Raw genomic sequence first — 24361 nt, forward strand, 5'->3', positions numbered from 1 at the left:
GAGGTCACACACTAATCCTAAATTGTCCTCCAATCCTGTCAACCAGATACGAGCCTCCTTTTTACCCGATCCCTCCTGTCCTCTCCCTTCATCTCTCATTTCCTCGCAGTGATAAAGTCATTCTGCAGCGAAGTGAAATAAGATGGGTTTCCTCTAGCACTGATAGATGGAGGTGAGGACAGATCCAAATAAGCGGGCAATAGAAACATACAGCACATCAGACAGCTATCAGGAGGACAGTTGACATATCATCTCTTTGCATTCTGGAGAATATGAGAGGGCACATAGGCGTGTAATGTGTTTTTGTATCTGTGTATGTGTTTTACAGATTGTAAGGAAATGAGTGTGTTGCTCAGTTATATGACAGATGTGGGCAGCGTACTATCTCTTCTCATGAGACTATCTAAGCTCCACCATCTTTATTGTGTGTGTTTATTCACAGAGATAAAGAAAGCTGTCCCATATCCTTAGTCATCTCAAGATATCTTCAGAGTTACATATGTTAAGAGTTGATATGTTGATATAAGGTGTTTATAGATGGTTGTTTACAATGTTACTGTGAGCGGAGACAAGAAAACGGCCATCTTGTCTTCGTCTCTGGCTGATTTAATGCTGATAAACCAGCATGTAAACTGCAGCGCAGTGTGTGGTCAGGTCACAAACTAGTTGATGCTCACAGCAGACACCAGCTGTGGCTCAAACACCACCCATAAGGCCACTAATGGAAACAAGGCCACTCTCGTTTTATGATGTTAATATTAGTGCTGTCAAACAATTAATATATTTAATTGCGATTAATCGCATTAATGTCATAGCTAACTTGCAATTAATCGCACATTTTTATCTATTCTAAATGTCCCTTGATTTCTTTTTGTCCCATTAATTTTTTTCATTTTAATGCTCTTATCAACATGATACAACGATACTTTATATATACTTTATTTATATATATATATATATATATATATATATATATATATATATATATATATATATATATATATATATATTAAAAAGGAGCACCTTGTTCAATTGTATTTGTCTGTTCAAAAATATAAAACAATAAAAAAGTTGATCTAAAAAAAAAAAAAGGAGCACAAAACTGCAAAAACAACCACTGGATGGGAAAAGGTATTTTTTTTAATAACTTTGAATGCACCACGAGGCTGGCGAGGCGAGGCTGAGTCTGTATTTTTCAGACAACGGCAGCTGTCAGTCTGGTGAAATACAATCACACTGTACACCAATTTGGCTGTCAGCATTTTAACCGTGTTTACTCCAGCTGCTAGCTAACGGTAGGCTAACGTTACCTGCTGCTAAGTGTAGTGTTGACTAGCATCCAGTGCGGCGATGTTTCAGTTCCCTCTAACGTCCGTTTTCAGAGCATCAGAGAGAAGCGCAGGCATTTAAGTGGCACCTAAATAAGGCACCGAAATCCGCGTTGCTATTCGGTCCAGTAGATAACGGTCGTTAAGGCACCGGTGCCGTATTAGCACCGGGTCTCGGACCCTCCCCCCCAAATAAAAACTCTTCAGATCTACACGATTCACGTGTATGACATTTTCCCATTCAAAACTGCAATTTTCACCAAAAAGTGACTAGTTTGCAGGTATGTACTACTTTTTGGCCAGCTCGCAAGCCCAAACAAGTATGTGCGACATGCCTGTTGCTTTGTTTCCGGTCTAGCTAGATCCGGTGTGGTGTTGTAGTTTTTCTAACGTTACTAGTTGTTGCAACAGCATGTGAAAAAAACTACAACGTTTGCTAGGCCAAAAAATTAACGCCGTTAAAATGGGTATGCATTAACGTTGTTAATAACGCGTTTAACTGACAGCACTAGTTAATATATATTGTATATAACGCCTGGCTTTGATCTGTAGACTCTGTACTTGGTCTTAAATCACTAAAATAAATTGTATATAGTTTGTTTACCATGGTTACAGCATGTGGTCTCTGTATTTGGTTTGAAATCCACTTTATCTTTGATCTCAATTTATCAGCTTTTTGGCTGGTGTTGTTCATCATACGGGCTTTCATCTTTCTTCAATACATATCTGGTTCAGACTTTGTGATTAGCAGCGTCACCATGACCACCAGTCCAGAGTCCACTGCCTGATGTTGGCCTGTCTCTCACTTCATTTGTACTAATGAAGTTAACTTAGGTTCAGGAGCAGAGCCAAGCCATAACCACACCTTTAATCACCTGTTAAGCCTACTTACAGTATACCTTGTATTGAATCAACTCACCATGGATCCCACACTGCAGATGAAGCTGTCCGATTCAGGCGAGGATCTATTTGAAAGTGATTATCCTCCAGTCAGGATATTCCCACAGCAGTCAGACCACAGCCAAACTTCCCAGCAGAGCCGAGTGTGCTCCGTGTGCACATACCTCAACCTTATGGGCACCTCCACTCAAACTCCCCAAACATTATCTCTTTTAGTCCTTATCAGTATGATCTGAGACTTCTTCTCCTCCATTTGCGAGAGCCAAGAATTGGGATTGCCATAGGCATATTGTCAAGAGCCAGCTTCAACCCTCTTGTCATCTCCGCCTACCTCCAGATCGGCTCGTGGCCCCTCACCAACACGCTCTGGAAGGGAAATAATTCCCTTCAACTGCAGCTAAAACCAGTCCTTCCAGAAAAATGCGGAGTTTTTTTTGTGATTGTTGCGGGCAAAAATCCTTGATTATGCGGCACGTTTTCTTAAAAAATGCAATAGAATATGCGGCATATTTATGCAATTTTATGTGATGAAATTGCTGGAACTTGCAAAAACTGTGGTTTCATCATGGCTTCATCACAGGGTTTGCGGTTTTTCGATGATGTTCACGTTGCGTAATTACGTCACTTCAGAACGTTCCCATGGCAACAGGGGAAAATGGCTGCTCTTGTGTGAAGTAAACGCAACATTTTTCTACTAAGATATATGTGACTTTTTTGCAACGAAAATGCGGGGATTATGAAATCATGCAAGCCCTGCATATTTTGTGCGGAAATCTGCAATTTATGCGGCGAAAGTGCGGCGTATTTGAAAAAATGCGGCCCCCGCATAAATATGCGGACTTTGGCTGATTATGCATTGAATTATGCGATTGAATCATCACGTTTTTCTGGAGGGACTGTAAAACAAAGCTAGTTTCTTTCACCTTTACTCAGCTTCCATAATACTCCAGCAACAACAAACATGCTCCATCCACTATCCACCTCCACGTTCATCACACATGCCAAAGCACCTCCACCCCCTTCAGGGCCACAGCCAGAACAGTATTCCAGCCATTTCTTCCACATTGGTGCAGCTTCCACAGCAGCCAGGGCTTCTCAGATTGAACCATTCAAGTCCTTAGCCGCTGGTCATCTCAGGCATGGAGCTGAGGTGAGCATGAGCTTGACGGACTTTGTTGAGATTGTTTGCAATCTCAACAAAGTCCGTCAAGCTCATGCTCACCTCAGCTCCATTTAAATCTGTTTACTCTTTTGGTTGCCCGTAATCGATTCGGGCGACTAGACTCTCCCTCAGTAAGTGTCCTCCCTGGATTTTAAGATATGCATCCCTGACTGACCAAAATGAATGACTTCCTCCTCCATGTTCATCTCCTTCTCACATCAATTCATCCTCAACATCCAATACTTCCTCATTTCATTAAACTCACATTGTTGTGGCTAGTTCTTGCTGGAAAAAAAACTCTTGTTTCTCTCTTTTACTGCCACTGTGCCTTTTTCACCTCCTCTGCCTTCTGTTTTTTTTCTCTTTTCTTCTGTCTGTCAAATGAAAGTGGGTTTGTGCTGTTAGCCTAGTGTGAAATGACACAATGCTCAGAGTCAATGAGCTGCTTTGATCCTTTGTCGCTCTGGACAGCAGCCAGCTGTGCCTGGCTGCCACAGCGATGTCACTGTGGAGATTGATTTTGAAAAAGATGGGGTCAACGCTCACAGAAAACAGTCCTCATTAAGTAGCTCACACTGCAGAAAACTCAATGTTTACTTCATACCTTTTCCAATTCTTCTTCTCCGTCTTTTTCTCTAACTCATTATTTTTCTTCCTGCTTCAGTTAGTAGAACGCAACAATCTGCCAGCTGGAAAACCAAAAGAACAGCTTGATGTTTTGCTGCATCAACTTTCAACTTCAGCACTACATTGTGCTGATTCTCCTGCTCTGCATGTTTCCACTGACTCATTTTTGCCGCTCAGAGTAAAAGTTTATCCCTGATCTCTCCCCGTAGGTCCAGATGCTACGAAGGACCCTTGTCTGAATGTGCGCTGCCCTCCTCACAAGGTGTGTGTCAGCCATGACTACCAAACAGCCATCTGCACCAATCACAAGCAGCCAACTCACAGGTAAGAACCAGTAATGTCGCATTTTGTTAACCCCTGGTTTTGTTATCATTGGTAGGGCGGATCCTCGTGTCCATATGTCGAACTGGCAACCCTTTGTGAAAAGTGTCTTCAACACCAATCACATATATAGAGCATACTGTATGATAACCCACTGTACAGAGAGCCGAAGTCACGCCCCTTCCGGTGGACCTCATGGGACCTTAATTCGGAAAATATATGAACGGTAGTGAACAGGGAGAGGCAAATTATTTTTTGATCCGGTTTGAATTAAGCCATGGATTACAAATATGATGTTTGTCAATTTAAAAGATCATTTTTCAATTGAAGAAAGTCTCAGTTAGCCGTAGGTTTGTCATTAGTTTTGTGTGAAACCGCTCAGTGAACTACATCTCTCAACTCATACAATTTACGTCACCTAGCTTGATGGTCGACTTGCTCACTAGCTAGCTAGCTTAGCTCTGTTCCACAACACGTGTAACATCATCTTACCTGATGTGTTTTATCCAGTGAAGTGTTTTCAGCAGATAAGCAAAAGAACAGGTAAGATCCTCTGCTCATTTGAGTAACGTTACATCCCCGGTACGATACACACAGACATCGTAGCTTCAGCGGGACGTCATTCATGCGACATTGAAGTGTGTAGTCTTTCTAATTATGTATTTTTTACAGTTTTATACTTCAACAGTTTAACAATAAACTGAAACATTCTTCGGTTGAAAAATTATCTTTTAAATTGACGAACATCATATTTGTAATCCATGGCTCGTTTCAAACGGGATCAAAAAATAATTTGCCTCTCCCCGTTCACTCCCGTTCATATTTTTTCGAAAGATAGGTCCCATGGACCGGAAGTAGAAGGGCATGACTTCGGCTCTCTATTTCACCATGTTTTACAGCTGATGTCTCTGAGACCACAAACAGAAGTAATGCAACATGCCATTTTTCTCATTTCAGTAATTCTCAAAAAATTAGGAAAGGTGATGTACTGAGACGGTTAAACAATGTTGAGTATATTTTTGAGTGTTTAAAGAGGGTCCCAAACACAACATTAGGGTTAATTCAGCATCAGTGCTTTCTAACAACAAAATGGTGGAGTTGTGGCTGCTTTAATGCAATTTTGTGTCTCCTTAAAAATGGAATTATTATTAAGTTCAAGAAAGTAAACGCCTGTAACTCAAAATGACTATGCAAAGTTGAACTTCAATATGCTAGACCCTCAGGGCATGTTAGACGAATTACACCCAGCAGAAGCATGCAATAAAGTAGCATTTTGTGTTTTGTGTGTTAGCTGTGTCTAATAATCCAATCTGCTTCAGTGACAGACATACAAACACATATTCTCAACACCAATTAATTTTAATCAAATTATCTGTTTGCTCTCTGGACTCTGTCAGCACCACATTTGTTTGTGTTTTCAACCCTGTCATGTTGCCAATTTTAAGCTTTTTTAATTTTTCAGTTGAAGAAGCATTTCCCCCAAAAGACATTTGAATGTTTGTTGTCTCTTTCTTGTGTATAATTGATTTCCTCAAGTCATTAGCTCCATAGCTACTTGGTTTAATCTATTCCTTTGCATTGCATTAATTACAAGTCCTATTTGCTGCTCAATATGTCAAATATTCACCTAAAATCTGTATTTCCCCAACAGCATCACTTACGGAATCTTCGAACCATGGTCTTATTTTATCTACGAGTTAAATTAGTTGCAGTAATTAGCATAACACGTATTAAGTGTCCTTTCAGAGGGAAAATCCAAACTTTGTTGCCTTCAAAATATTTGCAAACAGATGTTGGGAAATACAGCTAATATACTCTACAGTATGTTGCAGCATCTTTTTCTAGGAGATGATTCATCATTGTTCTTCACTGCTAACAAAATTGCCTTTTTGTTGATGCCCTGGACACACTTTAGTATTACTGTTGTGTTTACTAAAATTCACAAGCAAATTATTTTTGTTCTCTACTAAGAAGCTGTCATAACAAAAGTCCCAAGCATACCTTCTTCTTTTTGAAATTAATATAGCTGTACAGGCTTCTTGACTTATTGAGCGATAATGTTCGGCTGCTGGCTTGGACATCTACATTATCATTCAGCTATAATTCAAAAATATTATGGAGCCTCGCAGTGCTAATTGGTATGCACCTCTGTCCTGCTGTGAGGAATCTGTAGTACCCTCAAATCAGAGCCTTTCCAAATTAGAGCAACATGGAAACTCTCAGCAGGGGGTTGAAGTACAGTGGTACATGAAGGAGAGAGAGAGAGAGAGAGAGAGAGAGAGAGAGATCACTATCTTGTTTCTGTTTCAGGCTAATATGTCAATAGAACGTCTGTCCACTCTTCTCTCTGTAGCTGTCTCTCTCAGTGAATAATTGTCATGCATGCGCAAATTTCCCAGACCAAGCCAATCCCGCCCTTCAAATCACTTTAATCACGTGAAGAAATTCTTGTGCTTCACTGCATTTAGTACAAACGAGTACTTGATAGGAGAGGAGGAGACGCATGGGATTTGATGGATGTTTCATTGTGCCTCTATCATACCTTATATGCCAGCACTATTTTATTTATCAGTGCGGTGTGCATGTCTAATCTGCCGTGGCAATGATTATACCTCGGTTGATAAGTGTGACACTTCTAAAGAACCACGAAAGCGGCTGACACGCTGCCTGGGATTTGAATGTTGTAGAGAGCGTAGTACAGAGTAGTACAGAATGTCTTCCAAGTGACTAAATGATGAACATTTAATGATAATTTTGTTAATTAAAAAGTGTATATTTGCATTGATATTGTGGAAAGAAGAAAAATATGTTAAAAGAACATTTTCTATTTCATCTTTGTTTTTGTTTTTAAATGAGCAGAAACAGTGGTCCACACTAGGTCAGTGAAGAATGATAGTCTACTGTTGGTAATGTAGGAATGTGTGTGTGTGTGTGTGTGTGTGTGTGTGTGTGTGTGTGTGTGTGTGTGTGTGTGTGTGTGTGTGTATGTGTGTTGGGATCTCCACCTGCTGTTGTTCACTTTGCATCATTTGTTGTCGTCACATTAGTTTCTCTGTAAAGAGTCTGTTTGGCTCTACTTCCATCTCTGCTCGATAGATCAGGAGACAGCGGGGTGTTCAGTGAGAGCACTTAGATTGAAAATTGCTGCAAGATGTGGATCACAAGCAATTATGCTTGTTATTGAAAAGGCCTCGATGGACCAATCAGGATTTGCTCTGCTTGAGCTGACCCTGACAACCAGAGACACTTTTAAAACTTTCTGCTTAGTAGAAAACTGATTCTGCGAGTTTAGATAATATTCCTGCCTGGAATGTTATTACTGCACTTCAATTTCCCCTCATACATTTATGTATGAGAGTAATGTTAAAAGGCAATACATACAAGGTGTTGGTTCAAGCACTGTAGATATTGTTGTTTGTTTTGTGTTTTTGTGTATCTGTAGCAGACCTCATCTTACTATCTGAATTTAAGTATTGTTTATTTTCTCTCTCTCTCTCTCTCTCTCTCTCTCAGTGTGAAACCCAGGAAAGGCAGCGCAGGTCACAAGCACAGGCTTGAAACTGGTTCTCATGGGAAATGTAGGCTCTGCTTGGGGCTCCAGTCAAGTCCTGTGTGTGGATCTGATGGACACGCCTACTCCTCCAGGGTGAGACATCCCTTTTTCCATTTATCTTTCATTAAGTTTCACACTCTTCTTCATCTCTGTCTATACTTTTCTGTCCCTTTAAGTGTGTCATTTTCTTTGTCTCAGTTTCTCAGAAAATATATCATTTATTAATAATTCAGTTTGTTTTCAAACATAAAAGCAAGGACAGGATTGCTTGAAGAGCCACTGAATTATGTAATTTATGGTGTAAATATTTGAGATGATGTGTACATGATGGTGTGTCTTTTTCTTGACATTTTAATTCTACTCATCTGTCGTTACCTTTTCACTCTGCTTTTTCCTGCCTCCTCTTCTCTTCCTGCTGTCCCATCTTACCATCTGTGTGTTGACTCCTGCTTGTCCTCCTCCACTGTGTTGATTTCAGCAGTACTTCCCTCTGTCTATTATGCAAATGACTGGGAACAGGGTCAGCCATCAGAGGTCTTTTCAGCAGCTAAAACCTTCTCTGGACGATTCGTAAAAGCTCCCCAACCTCCATCTTCTCATCTGACTCTAGCCCCATTTCCAGCCTCTAACCTCTACTTGTGATCTCATTCTCCGCTATATAAAATTATGCATAGCCACAAACTTACAATGTCACGATAGAGGAGAAAAGAAAGGCGAGAATGAAATGAGCAGATGTCTGTGCTTCGTATAACAGACTGTGGATTCTTATTGACATCCACATTTATATTATTTTGGTTTGCAAGGGGTGAAGCACAATCAAATACAAATGGAAAATATAAGACATCTCTTGAGCTAAATCAAATTCTTTGTGACAGGAATATTATGCTATGGGCATCAGGACACCTCCACATTGCAGTATTATTTATTAATTGCAAGGAGAGTGGCGTGTGAGGAGACAAAGTAAATAAACGCAAACCTTTGAGAGAAGGAGTTTAACTGCAGTCATGTTTTCTTTGCTGGGAAGCTTGTTGTCCATCCACACACCATCCGTATTTTTCAGCTCCGCTCTGCAGGAAATGAATAGACTACCAGGTGGTCACGTTGTTTTCAGTTTAAAATCAGGGTTAAGCATCCAACTTATTATGAAACAATGTCAAATTAAGAGTTTGAAACCCTTGTGTATAAGGACGTCAGGACATAGGCTTTCCAATGACCTACCTGGCTGAAGCTGTGCTGAGGAGGATAAGTACTGAAGGAGAAACAAGAGGAAGAACAAAAGGAAGAGGAGGACTGGGACGTCCCTCTGTTCGCTGCGGTAATTTAGTTGGAGGGGTTCAGTTAGCTGGAGGAGTGATGGGTCCCTGTGGCCCAACTTAAACTCTGCTCACCAGTGAGCTGCTGGTCGCAAGCTTATTCATGTTGTATTATTACATTACGTGCCTCCCTCATCGTGACCGCACACACACGCAATATCCTATTAAGAGGACAGTACTCTTATCTCCTGAGAGTCGTCAGCCCACTAAGTTAAGTCCATTACTCCACTCCTCTCCTCTCCTCTCCTCTCTTCTCCTCTTACTGCACCGAGTCAGGAGTTAAAACAGTTTCATCAAAACCACATTAACCCCTGGAGAGAGACAAACATAAAGAATCATGGGGCTTCTCGGTGTGCTGACAGTGACTGGGGAAGGTCATCCATTTCTTGGTTTTTCTCTCTCTCTCTCTCTCTCTCTCTCTCTCTCTCTCTCTCTCTCTCTCTCTCTCTCTCTCTCTCTCTCTTTCTCTCTCTGTCACCCTCCTCAGACAGCAAATTCAATATGTGAGAACAGGACAGAGCGCCGTTCCTTTGTCAACAAATTTCATTAAGCAACATTAGCAGTGCTACCAAAGAGGTGACAGGGAGGAAATGATGGATTTGAATTACAACATGGAAAATGAAAGTGTTGGCAGGATAAGGCTAAGCCTGTGTATGGTGCATGATGTGTTTATGCACAGTCATGGTCTCACCCTCACAAAGCCTGTCGTCATCATCTCGCAAACAGAATTTACATAACTCATTTCAGTTTTCATTATTCCTCTTGGAAGGATCTTGTAATTGGATTTTTTCCCCCCAACTAGTCCAAACAATTTCTTACCCCTCACTTACCTGGAATGAGATTTATACTGTTAAATTACGTTCCAAAGTAGTCCGTCTTGCTTTTTTTGCATTGCATTAGGGTTTGTACTGCAGTGAATAATAGAATGTCACTGGGCATCTCTATGTCTAATGGTGTGTCTACATGGCTGCCTAATGGACACATCTGTTCATCCAAAATAAATGACCAATCCTGTCTCAGCTAATCTTTCCCTTAATCAACAAAGAAAGAAAGTTTGAAATTCAAAGTTTTTGTTTGGTTGTAATTACGTACTTCGAGCACAGTTACAACACACCAATACATACTTTAAATTAAGGGGGTATTTAAAGGGATACTGCACTTTCAAAAAGTAAAGCAGATTTGAATACGAAAGGCCATTATGAGCGCATCAGTAGCCCCCATATATCCTAACTTTTAGCTTCTGGCAGGGTCAAGTTTAAAAAACACTGAAACCTTCACTTCCCATAATGCAACTTGATAGTATTCATTAGACCTTAAACGCCTGGTCATTGCCCATGTCTTCTAATGCATATTTGTAGTCTACAGAAAGGTAGTTGTGTTAGGCATGGTGAAAAATAATAGATTCAACAAAGGGCCAAGCTGTTTTTACAGACTAAGTATTCCCCAAGACAAGCATACTGATCTTTTATGTGGAGTTCCCAGCCCTCAAGTCTGTAAAATACAGCCTCCATTACTCATGTTTTTGATGTGTGTGTTTTTTACAGTGTAAGTTGGAGTTCCAGAGCTGCCTGTCTGGAAAGACGATCTCAGTAAAATGTGACGGGCTGTGTCCCTGTTTGCCTGGTCAGGAGCTCAGCAAACCACCGCATAAGACTGAAAAGGCTGGTGAGTACTGTAGCTCTCTGTTCATACAAATAAACCGAAAAATAACTTTCTGTTTAGATAGCTACAGTAGCTAGCTCTTTTGCTGTCCATCCTTCTGACTTCACACACAGTGAAATGTATGACGCGTCATTAAGGCTGTTACGGTCTTTTTGTTTCCATGTCCATTTCATCTGTTGTGAGCTTGTCAGTCACTTTTGGTTCAGGTGGATGCCCCAGAACACATTGTTACAACCAGTGGTGGAATGTAACTAAGTACATTTACTCAAGTACTGTACTTAAGTAAACATGTGAGGGTACTTGTACTTTACTTTAGTCTTTTCATTTAATGCTACTACATTTCAGAGAGAAATATTGTACTTTTTACTCCACTACATTAATCTGACAGCTTTAATTACTAGTTATTTTACAAATTAAGATTTTTGCACACAAAATACATGTAGTTTATAAAATAGATTGATTGATTTATTATAAATTAAACTACCCAACAATATAACGGTCCAGCTGAAATGATTAGACGATTCAACACTTAGTTCATTGACAGAACTGTTTTGATTGTTTCCAGTTTCTAAAATGTGAGGATTTTTCTGCATTGAGTACTTTAAGTACATTTCCCTGATGATACTTACATACTTTTACTTTAGTAACATTTTCAAGGCAGGACTTTTACTTGTAACAGAGTATGTTTACAGTGAGGTATTAGTACTTAAAGGATTTGAATACTTCTTCCACCACTGGTTACGACGACACACACACACACACACACACACACACACACACACACACACATTCACACACTTACTCATGTTATTTTCTTCCCATTCCATCACCCCCACCCCACCCAAGCCATTTTCTGACAGCTACAGGGAGCAGTGATTGAGTGAGTGTGTGTGTCTTATTGTTTGTCATGAAAATAGGATTTCAGTAGATGAATGGAGAGAATTTGGAGGAAAAATGCAATCTAAAAGAAAGCAGCACAGAAAAGGATGGATTGTTATTGTTACAGGTTTCCTCTCTTCCAGATGGGGGAGTAGTGGGATGGTTTAACTTTGTGTGCGTGCGTGCGTGTATGCGTTGTGAATCTAACTACCTATCCATCTCTCTATCTAGTTGGAATATTGAATATTTGAACATGCTTATACCCCTCATACACAATAACATATTCTGCCCTCCCTGGTCTTTTTTTAATCATTCTCTGAAAGCATTTATAAGATATATAACATTTAATACAAATGAAATGTGTCTGCTAATTAATGACAGCTCCCTCTCTATCTAATTCTTCCCTTCATTAGTTTAAGTCTGAATGATGAAGGGAACAGAGAGTGATGATGTAACGGAGAAGTGTTTTACCAACTTGACTGTTGCCTAATTAATTCCCCTCCATCTTTGTTCAATATAATCTATAATTATGTGTTTGGTTTGCTGAGAGCTTGACTCTGAGAGTAAACAGAGTGGATGAGTTTATGTTAAGAGAAAGATAATCTTTTTCCATATCTTGGACAGTGTCAACTTTTCACTCTTGACTCTCTGCTTTGACTCTTTTCTCAAAGTTTTCTGTTTAAACGCCGTCCTCATGTTCTCTCTCTCCCTCTGGTTCTATCTTCTTCTCATGAATGTCACTGTACTTTCCGATATAGTCTGTCTTCAGACCATCAATGAGATAGCAGGTCCAAATATTTGTGCATTCAGAGGTAGCAGCGATGATAGAATCTCTCATTAGATCAGCAACACAAAATGGTAAACAGATGGAGATGGCAGTAGTTGAGGAAAACACTGTGTGTGTGTGTGTGTGTGTGTGTGTGTGTGTGTGTGTGTGTGTGTGTGTGTGTGTGTGTGTGTGTGTGTGTGTGTGTGTGTGTGTGTGTGTGTGGGGTTGTGTGTGTCAGATTGTGTTCCTATGGTAACAGACAAAAGATTGCAACAGTTCAGGATGTGTTATCACTCCTCTGTGTTTACTGATAGCCACAGGTTCAATCTGAGTCTGCGCATTCATACCAGACAGATAAATATGTCTGCTCACACACCCGTTACTGTAGCTAGTTCCATATTAATATGGATAATGGATAATAATCACTTTTACGGTAAACAGGGTTGTTGTGTTTCCACGCTAAAACAGTGGTTTGTTGCAGTGTTGCTTTTAAACTGGAGATTCAGAATGTCAGATGGTTTGGACAATATGTAAACGTATATTCAGCCAATTTAACTACAGTATATATCTTGATAATAAATATTTACTGTGTATACTGTTTGGTTGTATTACTTTTAAAGTGCCCATATTATGAAAAAATCACTTTTTCTGGGATTTGGGGTGTTATGTTGTGTCTCTGGTGCCTCCACACACATACAAACTTTGAAAAAAATCCACCCATGCTCTTTAGAGTGAGATACAGTTTCTGAATGTGTCCTGCCTTCAGTCTCTGGGTGAGCTGTTCAAAATCGGCACGGCTTGTGACGTCACAAGCCGAAACGAGCAGGCTAACCGCAACCATTAGCTCGTAGCGTTAGCATGCTAACGCTAACGCTAGCATGCTAACGCTAGCATGCTAACGCTAGCATGCTACCTCGTTCTCAATAGCAAAGCACTGCTACAACACACACAAGTTCACCATAATCTACAAAAGAACTACTTACATGTGCGCCAACTAATCCTGCCTTGTAACTGACCGAAGTTGTAGAAAGAGCCTTTCTTTTACTGTCTATGGAGCTAGCTAGCTGACATGATCTACATCTGAGCTACTGAGCATGTGCAGTGCAATCAGAGATAGTACAGAAGAAGAAGAAGAACAGAGGTCTCACTCTGTAGCTAAAACAGAGACCAGCTGAAAAGAGGATCTGCAGCAGTGAGAGAGAGCACTGCAGTACAACAAAAAGATGGTGTTTTTTGAAAATTAAACCATGTAAACCTATTCTGGTACAACCTTAAAATACAATTATGAACCTGAAAATGAGCATAATATGGCTGCTTTAATATTGCAATAACCATTATAAAGCACAGTTCGGAATGCTAGTAAATACATATTCATCATGGCTGAAATTAGATGAAATAATGTCAAAAGGATATAAAAAGATATACATTGTTTAAAAGTCTTTTATACAAAATTGTTTTGGCATATTTTGAAACATATTTTGGTTTGGTTTTGAGACATTCCCAGTCACATCAAATTACACCCAATGCCTCTAAATTCATTGGTCTCCCGACTCCTAACCTCCCAGCCCTCATTGACACTGCCATCACATGCAAAGCTCTCACCATAGCACAAGACCCCAGCCAACCCCTTAACTCATGCTTCACTATACTCCCATCCGGCTGCTGATTTTTTAAAATGCATGCTACAGTAACAGCTTAGTGCTTTCTGTGTGTGTGTGTGTGTGTGTGTGTGTGTGTGTGTGTGTGTGTGTGTGTGTGTGTGTGTGTGTGTGTGTGTGTGTGTGTGTGTGTGTGTGTGTGTGTGTGTGTGTAGAGGGCAGATGAGGTAAGTGCCGTGGTGAGTTGACATCAGCTAGACAGGCAGAACTAATCTAATTAAAGTGGCACTGAGCAGTTTAAATCAAGCAAAAGTACTCATGTTGAGGTTTTGTTAGACATCCATATATGATGTGACGTGACCATATACACTGTCATATACCTGCAGCAGCGGCTTTGCTGAGGTCACTGAGCTCACTGAGCGTTTGTATTTTCACATACATTATTATCCGTAGTACTCTTGTCATTTGATTATTAAGCACATTCATATCAGTGGCATCACAGTACAAGATGTTACTGTAATTATGGCATAAGAAGATGAAATATCAATATTTTTTTCTAGTTCATTGCGGTTCAATCAACACTGAATCATAGGGCACAAAAAAGTTTCTCTCAGGTGAAACTAATCAGTGAAGTCAGAGCAGGTCGTTAGCCTGATTGAAAACACCTGTTTTGACTCCACTGATTAGGGTGTGTGTGGTCAAGTGTTGGAAATCAATCCCTCGTCACTCACTTCTCCTTATTTAACAGACCCTCATTAGTTTACTCTATAGTGAGAGGTAAATGGTGATTTCAGGCGGAGGGTTAATGTAGTAACTATAGGAAGTGATTTCGAACACAGCCCAATTGTACACCATGCTTAATTCTTTAGCAGAATAGTTGAAATATATATTTATTATTTCTGAATGATTATAAGAGCCTCTAATGTGAAGAGCTGCTTTGAGGAGGAAGTGGAGGAAGAATTCAAAAAGCAGCTTGTATAGGTGAATCTCTTTCTTTCCATCTTCTCTCTTTCCGTCACTCCCCTGATTTTGATTGATACTTGTAGACGCTATAGTAAGTGTGTGCTTCAGTATACTGTTTATTTGGAGTGCAGGGTAAATATTGTTTTTTCATTAGACAAGGCACAGTGGAAGGCTTCAAATATTATACTTTATGAGTACTTTTGCCAACCACACTAATAACCTTAATTTTTCACAGTGTCAGTGGGTATGTGGAAAACTTGTCACTGTGCGTTTGTCAGTCACATCTCTTTCACACTCTCCTCAATCTCCCATCTCTGTCTGTTGCTCATTTATATTCTGTCTTCAAGCCTCCAAGCCATCATTTTACAGAGTGTTGGGTTAAAGTTCCACCTACACTTTGTTGTCTTTTTCCAATTTATCTACCTTTTTTTATTCATTGCACAAAGGACTGTGAGAAATGCATCACTTAATATTAAACATAAAGTCCAACCATTTATTTTTGATATTGGGTCATATTGACACAAATAGATCCTGCAAAGTCTTGACAGTATTGAAAACTACAAAGACAAAAGGCAGAAACTATCTGGAACTAAGAGAAATTATAAAAAAAAAACGGTCAAAGATTAAGCCATAATGGAGCATCTTCATAGCTAAGCTGTTACAGCCCATGCCACATTATCACAACGTCCCGGGTTCGATGCCAGCCTTGGGACCTTTGTTGCATGTCATACCCCTTCTCTCTCCCCTCCATTTCTAGTCTCTGTCTTTACAGTCAAATAAAGGCAAGAATTCCACACAAACAAAATCTATAAAAATAAAATTAGGCCATTATTACAGGTTAATTGTATATGTTAATTGCTGATTTGGTGTAATCTTTATTTTAATTATTAATTAGGATCTCTAAATGATGACATAAACTGGATTTATCCAGAAAAAAATCCATTGCAGCTGTTTGCCTGTTTGTCAGCAAAGGTTAACACATCGACACAGAGGCACTGAGATCTAATTTGATCTGTCATTCACCCCTGAGGCAGCACTGCGGTGATGTTGTACATCCTCATCACTCTCTCACATAGAAATAAGTCATCTTGAGCTGACACAAACAATCCTTCTGGTGATCATGTGTAAAGGTCTCAGTCCGTACTGGTTATGGTCCAACAGTTTGTTTTTTTAGTAACAATAGTTAATTTTCTCTCAGCTACTGTTGAACAATGGCATTGATAAAACAAGTTAGAGCTGAATGGGCTCAATCCCCTCGCTAAATTAAAATTTTTCCTGGCAATTCTCTACCACATCTCCGCAGAGAACACACAGGAGGACAGATTGTGTTCTCCTCTCTTCTGCCTCCACACTTCCTATCCTCTCCTAACACATGTCAATTGCTTAGGGATTCTTTCCAAACTGCTAACTAGTGTGAAAAGTGCCTGTAGAGAATTTTAGTATGTCCCCTTGAGACTGTCCTCAAAAAAAAAGTTGCATTGGTCATTTGTTCAAACACTTAAAAAGGATGTTTACAGTTTCCTGACAAGAGACTTTGTTATGGTGATGCAAAACCGGGTTAGTGTCACATTAACACCCAATGCTGTACACTGTTTGTCTGTCAGTTGTTAGTGCACTGCTCCAAATACATAACACAGCAAAAGTAGTTAATTTAAACCGATCTCAGACTACAGGAGTAGTCGGGACGATTTATCCCCAATTCCCCCCTCCTGATAATCAGCAGAGAAATCTATAGTCCATGACCAAGATCAGTTCCGATGTTCGGCCCAGAATATCTGGTACTGTGAGCGAATTACACATCCAATCTTAAACCTCCCAAACTGTTTGCAGCTGCATCAGGGCTGCCCCGACAATTTCAATCATGTTTGATATTTAGGAGTTCAAATCTGGATAATTATGTCAGTACTTTCTCAATAGCAGCTGATGGTGTTGCCAAGCAACGAAAAACAGAACCCTCACCTCCAGTTCTCGCTGAAGAACCAAGAACAGACAACCTGTGTTGACCGTGTCTCCCCAACCACTTTTTAATCCACACTCGTTTTGCCTCTGTGTTTCTTTCTTGTCACTGCAAAACATTATTAACGCTACAACAAGTTGTTGCCCCACATCAGTCTCCATTTTGTTTACATCTGCTTCCCCATGAGATCACGTGAGGTGGTGCATTGCTCCTTCTGGCACAATAATCTTAATAATATCCTGTAGTGTGTGATGCACAATTATTTTCGAATCTTTTTTTTTTGTAAGATTATTTTTTGGGGCATTTTTTCCCTTTATTAGATAGTGTCAGTGGATAGACAGGAAAGGTGGGAGAGAAATGGGGGATGACACGCAGCAAAGGGCCGCAGGTCGGACTCGAACCCGGGCAGCTGCAAAGGACTCAGTCTTCATGGGGCGCACGCTCTTACTGGGTGAGCTAGAGGTCGCCACATTTTCAAATTGTGTAGTGTGTGCATGTTTGAGATTAGAGAAAAGAATATCTGTGAAGATTCTGTTGTTCGTCATATCCATTCACTAATTCACACTTGCTATTTTTCATGCTAACCTGAATGTAAACTTCAATCAAAACCTAACCTACTGTACATCCAAGTCCTAACAGCAAATTATTGGAGAATTCTTAGTAAAACAAGCTCAATTTGCAAAAACAGTCTTGAAATTTAAACTGCATGGTTCTCTTTTTGCCTCTCTCTTTATATCTAACTCACTTCTATCTCTGCCTGTCTCCCTCTCTGTGCAGACAGTGTATTACTGATCATTATCTGGGCTAACCTTAACTCACTGCCAGTGAGATTGTTTTTGGGAGCTGATAGCTTGAGGCAAAGAAAATCAAACATATCCTTGTATCTTTTTAATGAATCTGACCTTCTATCTTCCTCATATCTCCTATCTGACTGTCTTAGTCCATTTCTTTCTTCTTCTGTTACCTTGTTAAAAAGTGTCACCTCACTCCACCGCCTCCCGTCTCTCCCTTTCCATCTGCCTTTCATCTTAATCTGATCAGACATGCTCCTGATGTCTCAAGGTGATCACCACACACTGTTCGTCTGTCTACGTTTAGAGCCACTCCTTCTCTTTCATATGACAAACTTCATTAATCATGTATCAATGATAAAGGAGACCGATGGAGGGATGCAAAGCCTGACTTCTCCTGATGGTTGGAGTTATATATTAGGAAGTTTGGAGGACGCATTTATCTCTTAACCTAAACCGGCCTGGAGGGATTGCCACCATACATAATTTGGGAATGTTGCACTGAATCACCTCCTAATGGCAGTCACAAGCACATCTGGTGATGGAGCTAGACGGTTGCATGTTTGTGCCAAACTAAAATCATCTCCAATGAACAAGAATGACACAATTTGTTGATTAAACTGACAGTTCTGACAAACCTAATAATGAATAAATGATTGATTGATATGTCACTGGGTATGGCATATTTTTGGTATGCCTTGTTAAACGGGGTGTTTTCATTACATAAGATACTTTATAAGTACCGATTAGATATAAAAAAAAAAAAACACATCAGTTTCATTTCCACAAGATGCAGCAGCGTTTCATGTTCTTCATAGTACACTATAGATTTAGTGTCATAACTGTAGAGATTTACGTGCAAGAAAACTGCTGGATGTAATGTGAATGTACATGAAGCATTAGCTCTTCATGGCTCATTATGAATCAGATTGACGACAACTTCAACCAGAATCTAAAGACCATGATCTTTCCCTTCCCCTTTTAATGGAGGTTTTCAATATGTGAGGTGTGTCTCCCCTCACCTTCCAAGAATATCATTATTGCTGATGTCCATCGCAAATGAACTTCCATAAATCCACTTCAAAATCATAGAAAAAGTACGCAACCGTGTCACACTTTAAAAAAAAGAGCCTGAACATAACAAGAAACAGGACACAAAACTCTGTCTAACAGTGTCAAAGTCCTGTGCTTTGTACACACACCCATCCACACTGATTTCTACACTTTGACATCCGTGCAGTATCAGGATGTCACGCTTCCTGGATTGTATTCTGGATGTTGCCATTGAATGGTATCCAGGCAACAATTACATTTCAAGTTAAGTAGTTGTATACAAAATGTGGTTCGTAGGAGACAGAGATGTTGCGTGATTCAGATGATGATGCATCTCAGTGAGTAGTGGTTTGATTCATTGCGGTGACTTTGTCTTCACCCTACTGTCCACAACTTCCCCAAAATGCAAAATAAAGCTGCTTCTTCATGGCACATTGTCTTTTCTAACAACAAAGAAGCACTCCTCTAGCCTGCCGTATATGTAGCTCTTTGTCCTGAATGAATCAGTTAGTCTGTTAGTAGAAGTTCATCACATAACAAGAAGAAAACTTGTTTCTACATTATATCTCGTGTGCTTGCAGTTTAGCTTTACTTTGCCACTTACAGCTATTAGTTTATGTGTGGGTCTATGGAAAATTGGTGGCTTGTGGATTTTTTGGCCAGTTTCTGCTGATCTGAGTTTGCAGACATGAAAGACAGCAGAAGCGAGAAAGTGCTGGTTGAGTGGGAAAAAGGGAGGAAGGAAGATGGATATGAAGGTAATTCCCAGCCATGATTCAGTGTTTGATATTTGCCCCACAGCTCTGATCGATACTTCTTCTTCTCCTGTGTGAAACCAGCTGGTGTGTCTAGCTGTCTACTACCACTTCATCCTTGGTAAAAGTTAACTGTCAAACAATATGTGACGTTTTGGAAGTGGAGCAGATAGCATCAGTTATCATAGGAAGCAAAGTCATGAGTAGTGCTTGCCATGGTGAAAGGGTGTGTTTATTCTTTGTTTTACACACCAGTTCCCAGTTTCTTTCATATCACTGCTTGGTCTGTTTTGTAGTTTTCAATTAAAAAAAGGGGTCTTTTGAGAAATCAATGCATTATAAAGCCCTGGGGAAAAAAGCTATAAATTGAACAATAGCCAAATTAATTAAAAAACATTGCAACATTAATATCTGCTTCATTGAGCATAACATGAGCCCCTGTCGGCCACCGTAGATATTCGAACAAAAAGTTAATTAATAATGGGAACATATTTTGTCAAATGAATAATGGCGAAGGCTTTGCATAATCAGCCAGGCAAATTGTTCATTTTGTGCCAATGGTTTCCAACCTTTCTGCAATATGACCCTTTAAAATGAGACAATTGTTTAGGCTCCTTATCACATGTTGCATGATATGTCTATTAGTTGTGCGCAAGAAGAATTTTCCTTTCTCAGGTTGTTGGTTGTTGTTTTATTTGAATAATGTTTTTAAGCCTGAGAGGGTGAAACTATCAGCATTTACAACAAAGAAAGTGTCAGAGAAAAAAACAGCAGAACTATGTTTTTCTTTCTTCCTATCCTGTTAATCATCGCATGACTCCTAAGATTCATTTTGTGACTCCTTGCAGGAATACCAAACCCCAGGCTGGGAAACACTGATTTAGTGTACAGCATTTGAAAAGCAGATTCAAACAGTCCAACATGCTAGTATAGCAGTCGTGTTTATATGGATGCCATAGGCATACATGTTATGCCTGTTTCCTTTTACATGTACAGTCTGTTTATAGCCTGCTGAACAACATGAACAACATGACCAAAATAACTTGAAGATAAGGCTGACTGGAGAGTGGTTGAATATGGATATACCAGGGCTTGTGCTAAATGTGTTTTGGAGTAGGAAATCAGCCAAACTACATTAAAAGAATCCATAGTGAGTGACTCTAGTGTTAGGCTTAAAAGTAAAGAAACCTCGGCTACAGTCATGGTACTGTATGATCCATTTATTCTTTAAGTCAAACTTTGAGTGCTGTTCTGTAAAGTTGTTCTGAGACAATTGATCAGGTTTTCTATTGACAGCAGCAACATCACTTGTTGAATCCCACATCAATCGTCCACTTCTGCCATAACTGTGTAATTTGTGTAACTGCCTGTGGACGGGCTTTGATGCTGGTTGTGTGTCTGACATCTTTAAGCCTGCCTGGCCCTGCTGTGGCTCGGAAAGAGAGAGAGAGAAAAATGGTAAGCAGGCCATTTTATCTCTGTGTGTTGTGTCCTTCAGTGCATGAATGTTTTCAGCTCCAGCTTTCCAACTCGTTGCACAACAAAAGGAGTCCTTACACAGGCAGCAGTGTCGGGCCCGTCCGAAACAATTTGGGTCGCACTGAGAGAGAGATAAGAGGGTCCATCGAGACTCATTGTGGGGCGTAGTGCAAAATCCAAGAGACTTGATAGGAAAGATGGAGAGAGCAGCGGGGAGAAAAGTGGAAAAAGTGGAGGAATGAGAAGAGAGACAGAGGGGCGGGATATCAAAGAAAAAAACAGAAACAATCTTGAGACTCAATAGGGGGATGTGCGAAGGGGGAGTTGGGAAATGAAACCCTGAAAGCAATTTAGGTGAGAGTAAGAAATAGAAGAGCTGGGCATATCAAAGTGGTCCTCCAAGTTTAAAAGAAACTGCATAGGTACAGCCAGGTGGGATAAGTGGCTTCTATTGAATCACAGAAAATTGATAGAGATAGAAGAGAGAGAGATTAGACATGGATAGGCAATAGAGATAAATGAGCAAGAAGTCCTTAAAGGCAACAAAAGAATTGAAAAGCAGAGAGTGATTTAAATAGCAGGGAGTGGGAACAGAAAGTGAAATAGGGGGGGGGTACGGTCAAGAACGGTCAAAAAGCCTGCATGCTACAGCCTCCACTTCTGCCAGAGGAAGAATTGTAATTAGGAGGTGAAGACAGATATTGTTGTGGCTTTTGGTATTTTGCTCTCTCTTTCTCTGCTCCAGACCGTGGAAATGAAGAGCACTCTAAAATGTTATCTGTCTGGTCCTGAAGGGTTATATCACACACTCTTTCTCTCTCTCACACACACACACACACACACACACACACACATAAACACAGACCACCTTGGGATTCCAGAGGTAATGTCACACAGATAGCCAGACAATAAATGTTATCAGTCCTGTCCTCAGCTCCAGTCTGTTACCTGGGGCATCCTCTGTTTTATAGCAGCTGCAATAATGGCACAGTCCAAAACTATTACTATAAAATGTTTATGTATGGGTGTGTCTCTGTGTGTGTATGCACATGTTTGCATCCATGCTAGGACACAGAACATGGTTTGGCAACAGAATGAGGAATGTGACTTGACAAAAACAGAAACACCTCTCAACCTGCTAAAAACTCCACTCCCACACAATGCTAACAACCTCTTTCTGCATTTTCTATCATCCATGAAAAAGCTGGAGCGTTTTGAATTGGAAGGCTCAGCACGAGGTGGAAAATGGCTCTTGTCCTTCAGGCACATTTATTAAGCTTTCAAAAGGAACAGAATGGAGGAAAAAATATGTCAATCACATGCAGGAGAGAAACAGAAAGGGAGACGGAGATTGACAGAGACGCAGAGAGAGACAGACAGAGGCTGCTTGGATTGCAGGCAGACCCTGTCAGTCCCACAGAGCTGAAGGAACAAGGGATCCTTTAGGCAGCAACAGAGGCTGGTTTATACTTTTAATTAGGCATATCATCATTTGTATTGTTCAGTTTGTGCAATACAGTAATAGTTTGTGTTCTTTTTGAGCAGTAGCATGGAGAGTAGCATCAACTTGCATGACAGTGTTGGATCAACTTTATTTTTAGTTGTGCAAAGGAGTATTATCGTGCATAAACCAGTTAAAAATTCTCACCTACTACTACCTCCACAAACTACAAGCCTCCAACTACATCACCGACCTCCTGAACTATCATACTCCTACCCGCAAACTCAGATCCACCGACGCCAACCTCCTCACCCCTCTCACCCCGTCCAAGAACCCGACCTGGGGGGCCAAGTGCTTCTCCATTAAAATGTATTAGTAGTGGCCACTGCAAGATGACATTTTTGGTCCATGTGTGTGTGTGTGTGTGTGTGTGTGTGTGTGTGTGTGTGTAGTTTCCCACATGATGAGGAAAATCCACTGTATTTGTATTTCCGTGTGTGTATGTCAGATTGGGTTCCTATGGTAACTGTCAACGAGTTCAGTGTGTGTTATCACTCCACTGTGTTTACTCAAGAAGAACAGTTGGATGAAAAAAAGGAAAAGAAACAACACAGAGAGGGAAAGTACACAGCAGAAAAATGAAAGTTTGATAAGGAGCAAGACAATAATTGTTTTTCTCTCCTCTGATGACAGCAGTAGATTGACAGCTTCCCCTCTCCTCATTATTGTATGTGTGTGTGTGTGTGTGTGTGTGTGTGTGTGTGTGTGTGTGTGTGTGTGTGTGTGTGTGTAGCCTGCACCGACACAGAGCTCCACAGTCTGGCTGCAAGACTAAAGGACTGGTTTGGAGTTCTCCACCTCGATGCCAACAGAGACCTCAAATCCTCTGACAGCATCGACTCCGCCACTGGACGTGAGTACATCCTCCTACAATATGTGTGTGTGTGTGTGTGTGTATATATATGTGTATTCTTGTTTAACTATATTCGTGGGGTCCAAAAACCGGGAATACAGTATACTTGTGGGGTCCGGACAGCTTTGTGGGGCCAAAATGCTGGACCCCACAACTTTAAAGGGCTGTTTGAGGGTTAAGACTTGGTTTTAGGATTAGGGTTAGAATTAGGTTATGGTTAGGGTGAGGGTAAGGGTTAAGGTTAGCCAGTTGTGATGGTTAAGGTTAGGGTAAGGGGCTAGGGAATGCATTATGTCATTGACGGGTCCCCACAAAGATAGTGCCACGCACTATGTGTGTGTGTGTGTGTGTGTGTGTGTGTGTGTGTGTGCGCGGCACTTTCCTGTTGAACAGACACGCTTTTCAGTCCTCATGAGGGCAGCTGTTGACAGCGAGCGACCCTGCTCTGTTCTCTGTGATGTCAACATGTCTGAACACATGTGAGCTCTGCCACGGCACACACTCAGATACATTCAGATCTCAGTGTGATACTTGAAAAAGATAAAAAATGTGGGTGACCTGGATGTTCTGCAGTTTCAAAAATTTTCCACAATTCCATTATCTGTTTTTTCCTCTCTGTCTCCTTTCTCCTCTAGACTTTGACACCAGCATCTTGCCCATCTGTAAGGACTCACTTGGCTGGATGTTCAACAAGCTTGACATGAACTTTGACCTCCTGCTGGACCAATCAGAGCTGAGTGCCATCTACCTGGACAAGTATGAGCTGTGCATGAAGCCCCTCTTCAACTCCTGTGACTCCTTCAAGGATGGAAAGCTGTCTAACAATGAGTGGTGCTACTGCTTTCAGAAACCTGAGGGTGAGGAGGGGGAGAGGGTTGAATAAAAAACTGACGTTGA

General features: G+C 40.5%; 1 protein-coding gene and 1 long non-coding RNA gene across 6 annotated transcripts in view; one reads left to right on the forward strand and one right to left on the reverse strand.

The window, feature by feature from the left end:
- The window catches only part of spock1 (SPARC (osteonectin), cwcv and kazal like domains proteoglycan 1), a 107600-nt gene that overhangs the window by 79262 nt on the left and 3977 nt on the right, over nt 1-24361 (forward strand). For all 5 annotated transcript variants that reach the window (XM_031319403.2, XM_031319406.2, XM_031319405.2 and 2 more), the window contains 5 exons: nt 4227-4341; nt 7852-7984; nt 10749-10869; nt 23345-23464; nt 24100-24321. In XM_031319403.2, coding sequence (XP_031175263.1) covers nt 4227-4341; nt 7852-7984; nt 10749-10869; nt 23345-23464; nt 24100-24321 — 711 coding nt within the window. The remainder of the gene's footprint in view (nt 1-4226; nt 4342-7851; nt 7985-10748; nt 10870-23344; nt 23465-24099; nt 24322-24361) is intronic.
- LOC116064302 overlaps nt 5105-24361 on the reverse strand; it is a 21154-nt gene continuing 1897 nt past the window's right edge. Inside the window, exons 2-3 of the long non-coding RNA XR_004108503.2 lie at nt 10211-10219; nt 5105-5216 (exon numbers count right to left, since the gene is read on the reverse strand). This is a non-coding gene — a long non-coding RNA (uncharacterized LOC116064302). The remainder of the gene's footprint in view (nt 5217-10210; nt 10220-24361) is intronic.

The sequence above is a fragment of the Sander lucioperca genome, chromosome 1 (assembly GCF_008315115.2).
Source record: "Sander lucioperca isolate FBNREF2018 chromosome 1, SLUC_FBN_1.2, whole genome shotgun sequence".
Lineage (NCBI taxonomy): Eukaryota > Metazoa > Chordata > Actinopteri > Perciformes > Percidae > Sander > Sander lucioperca.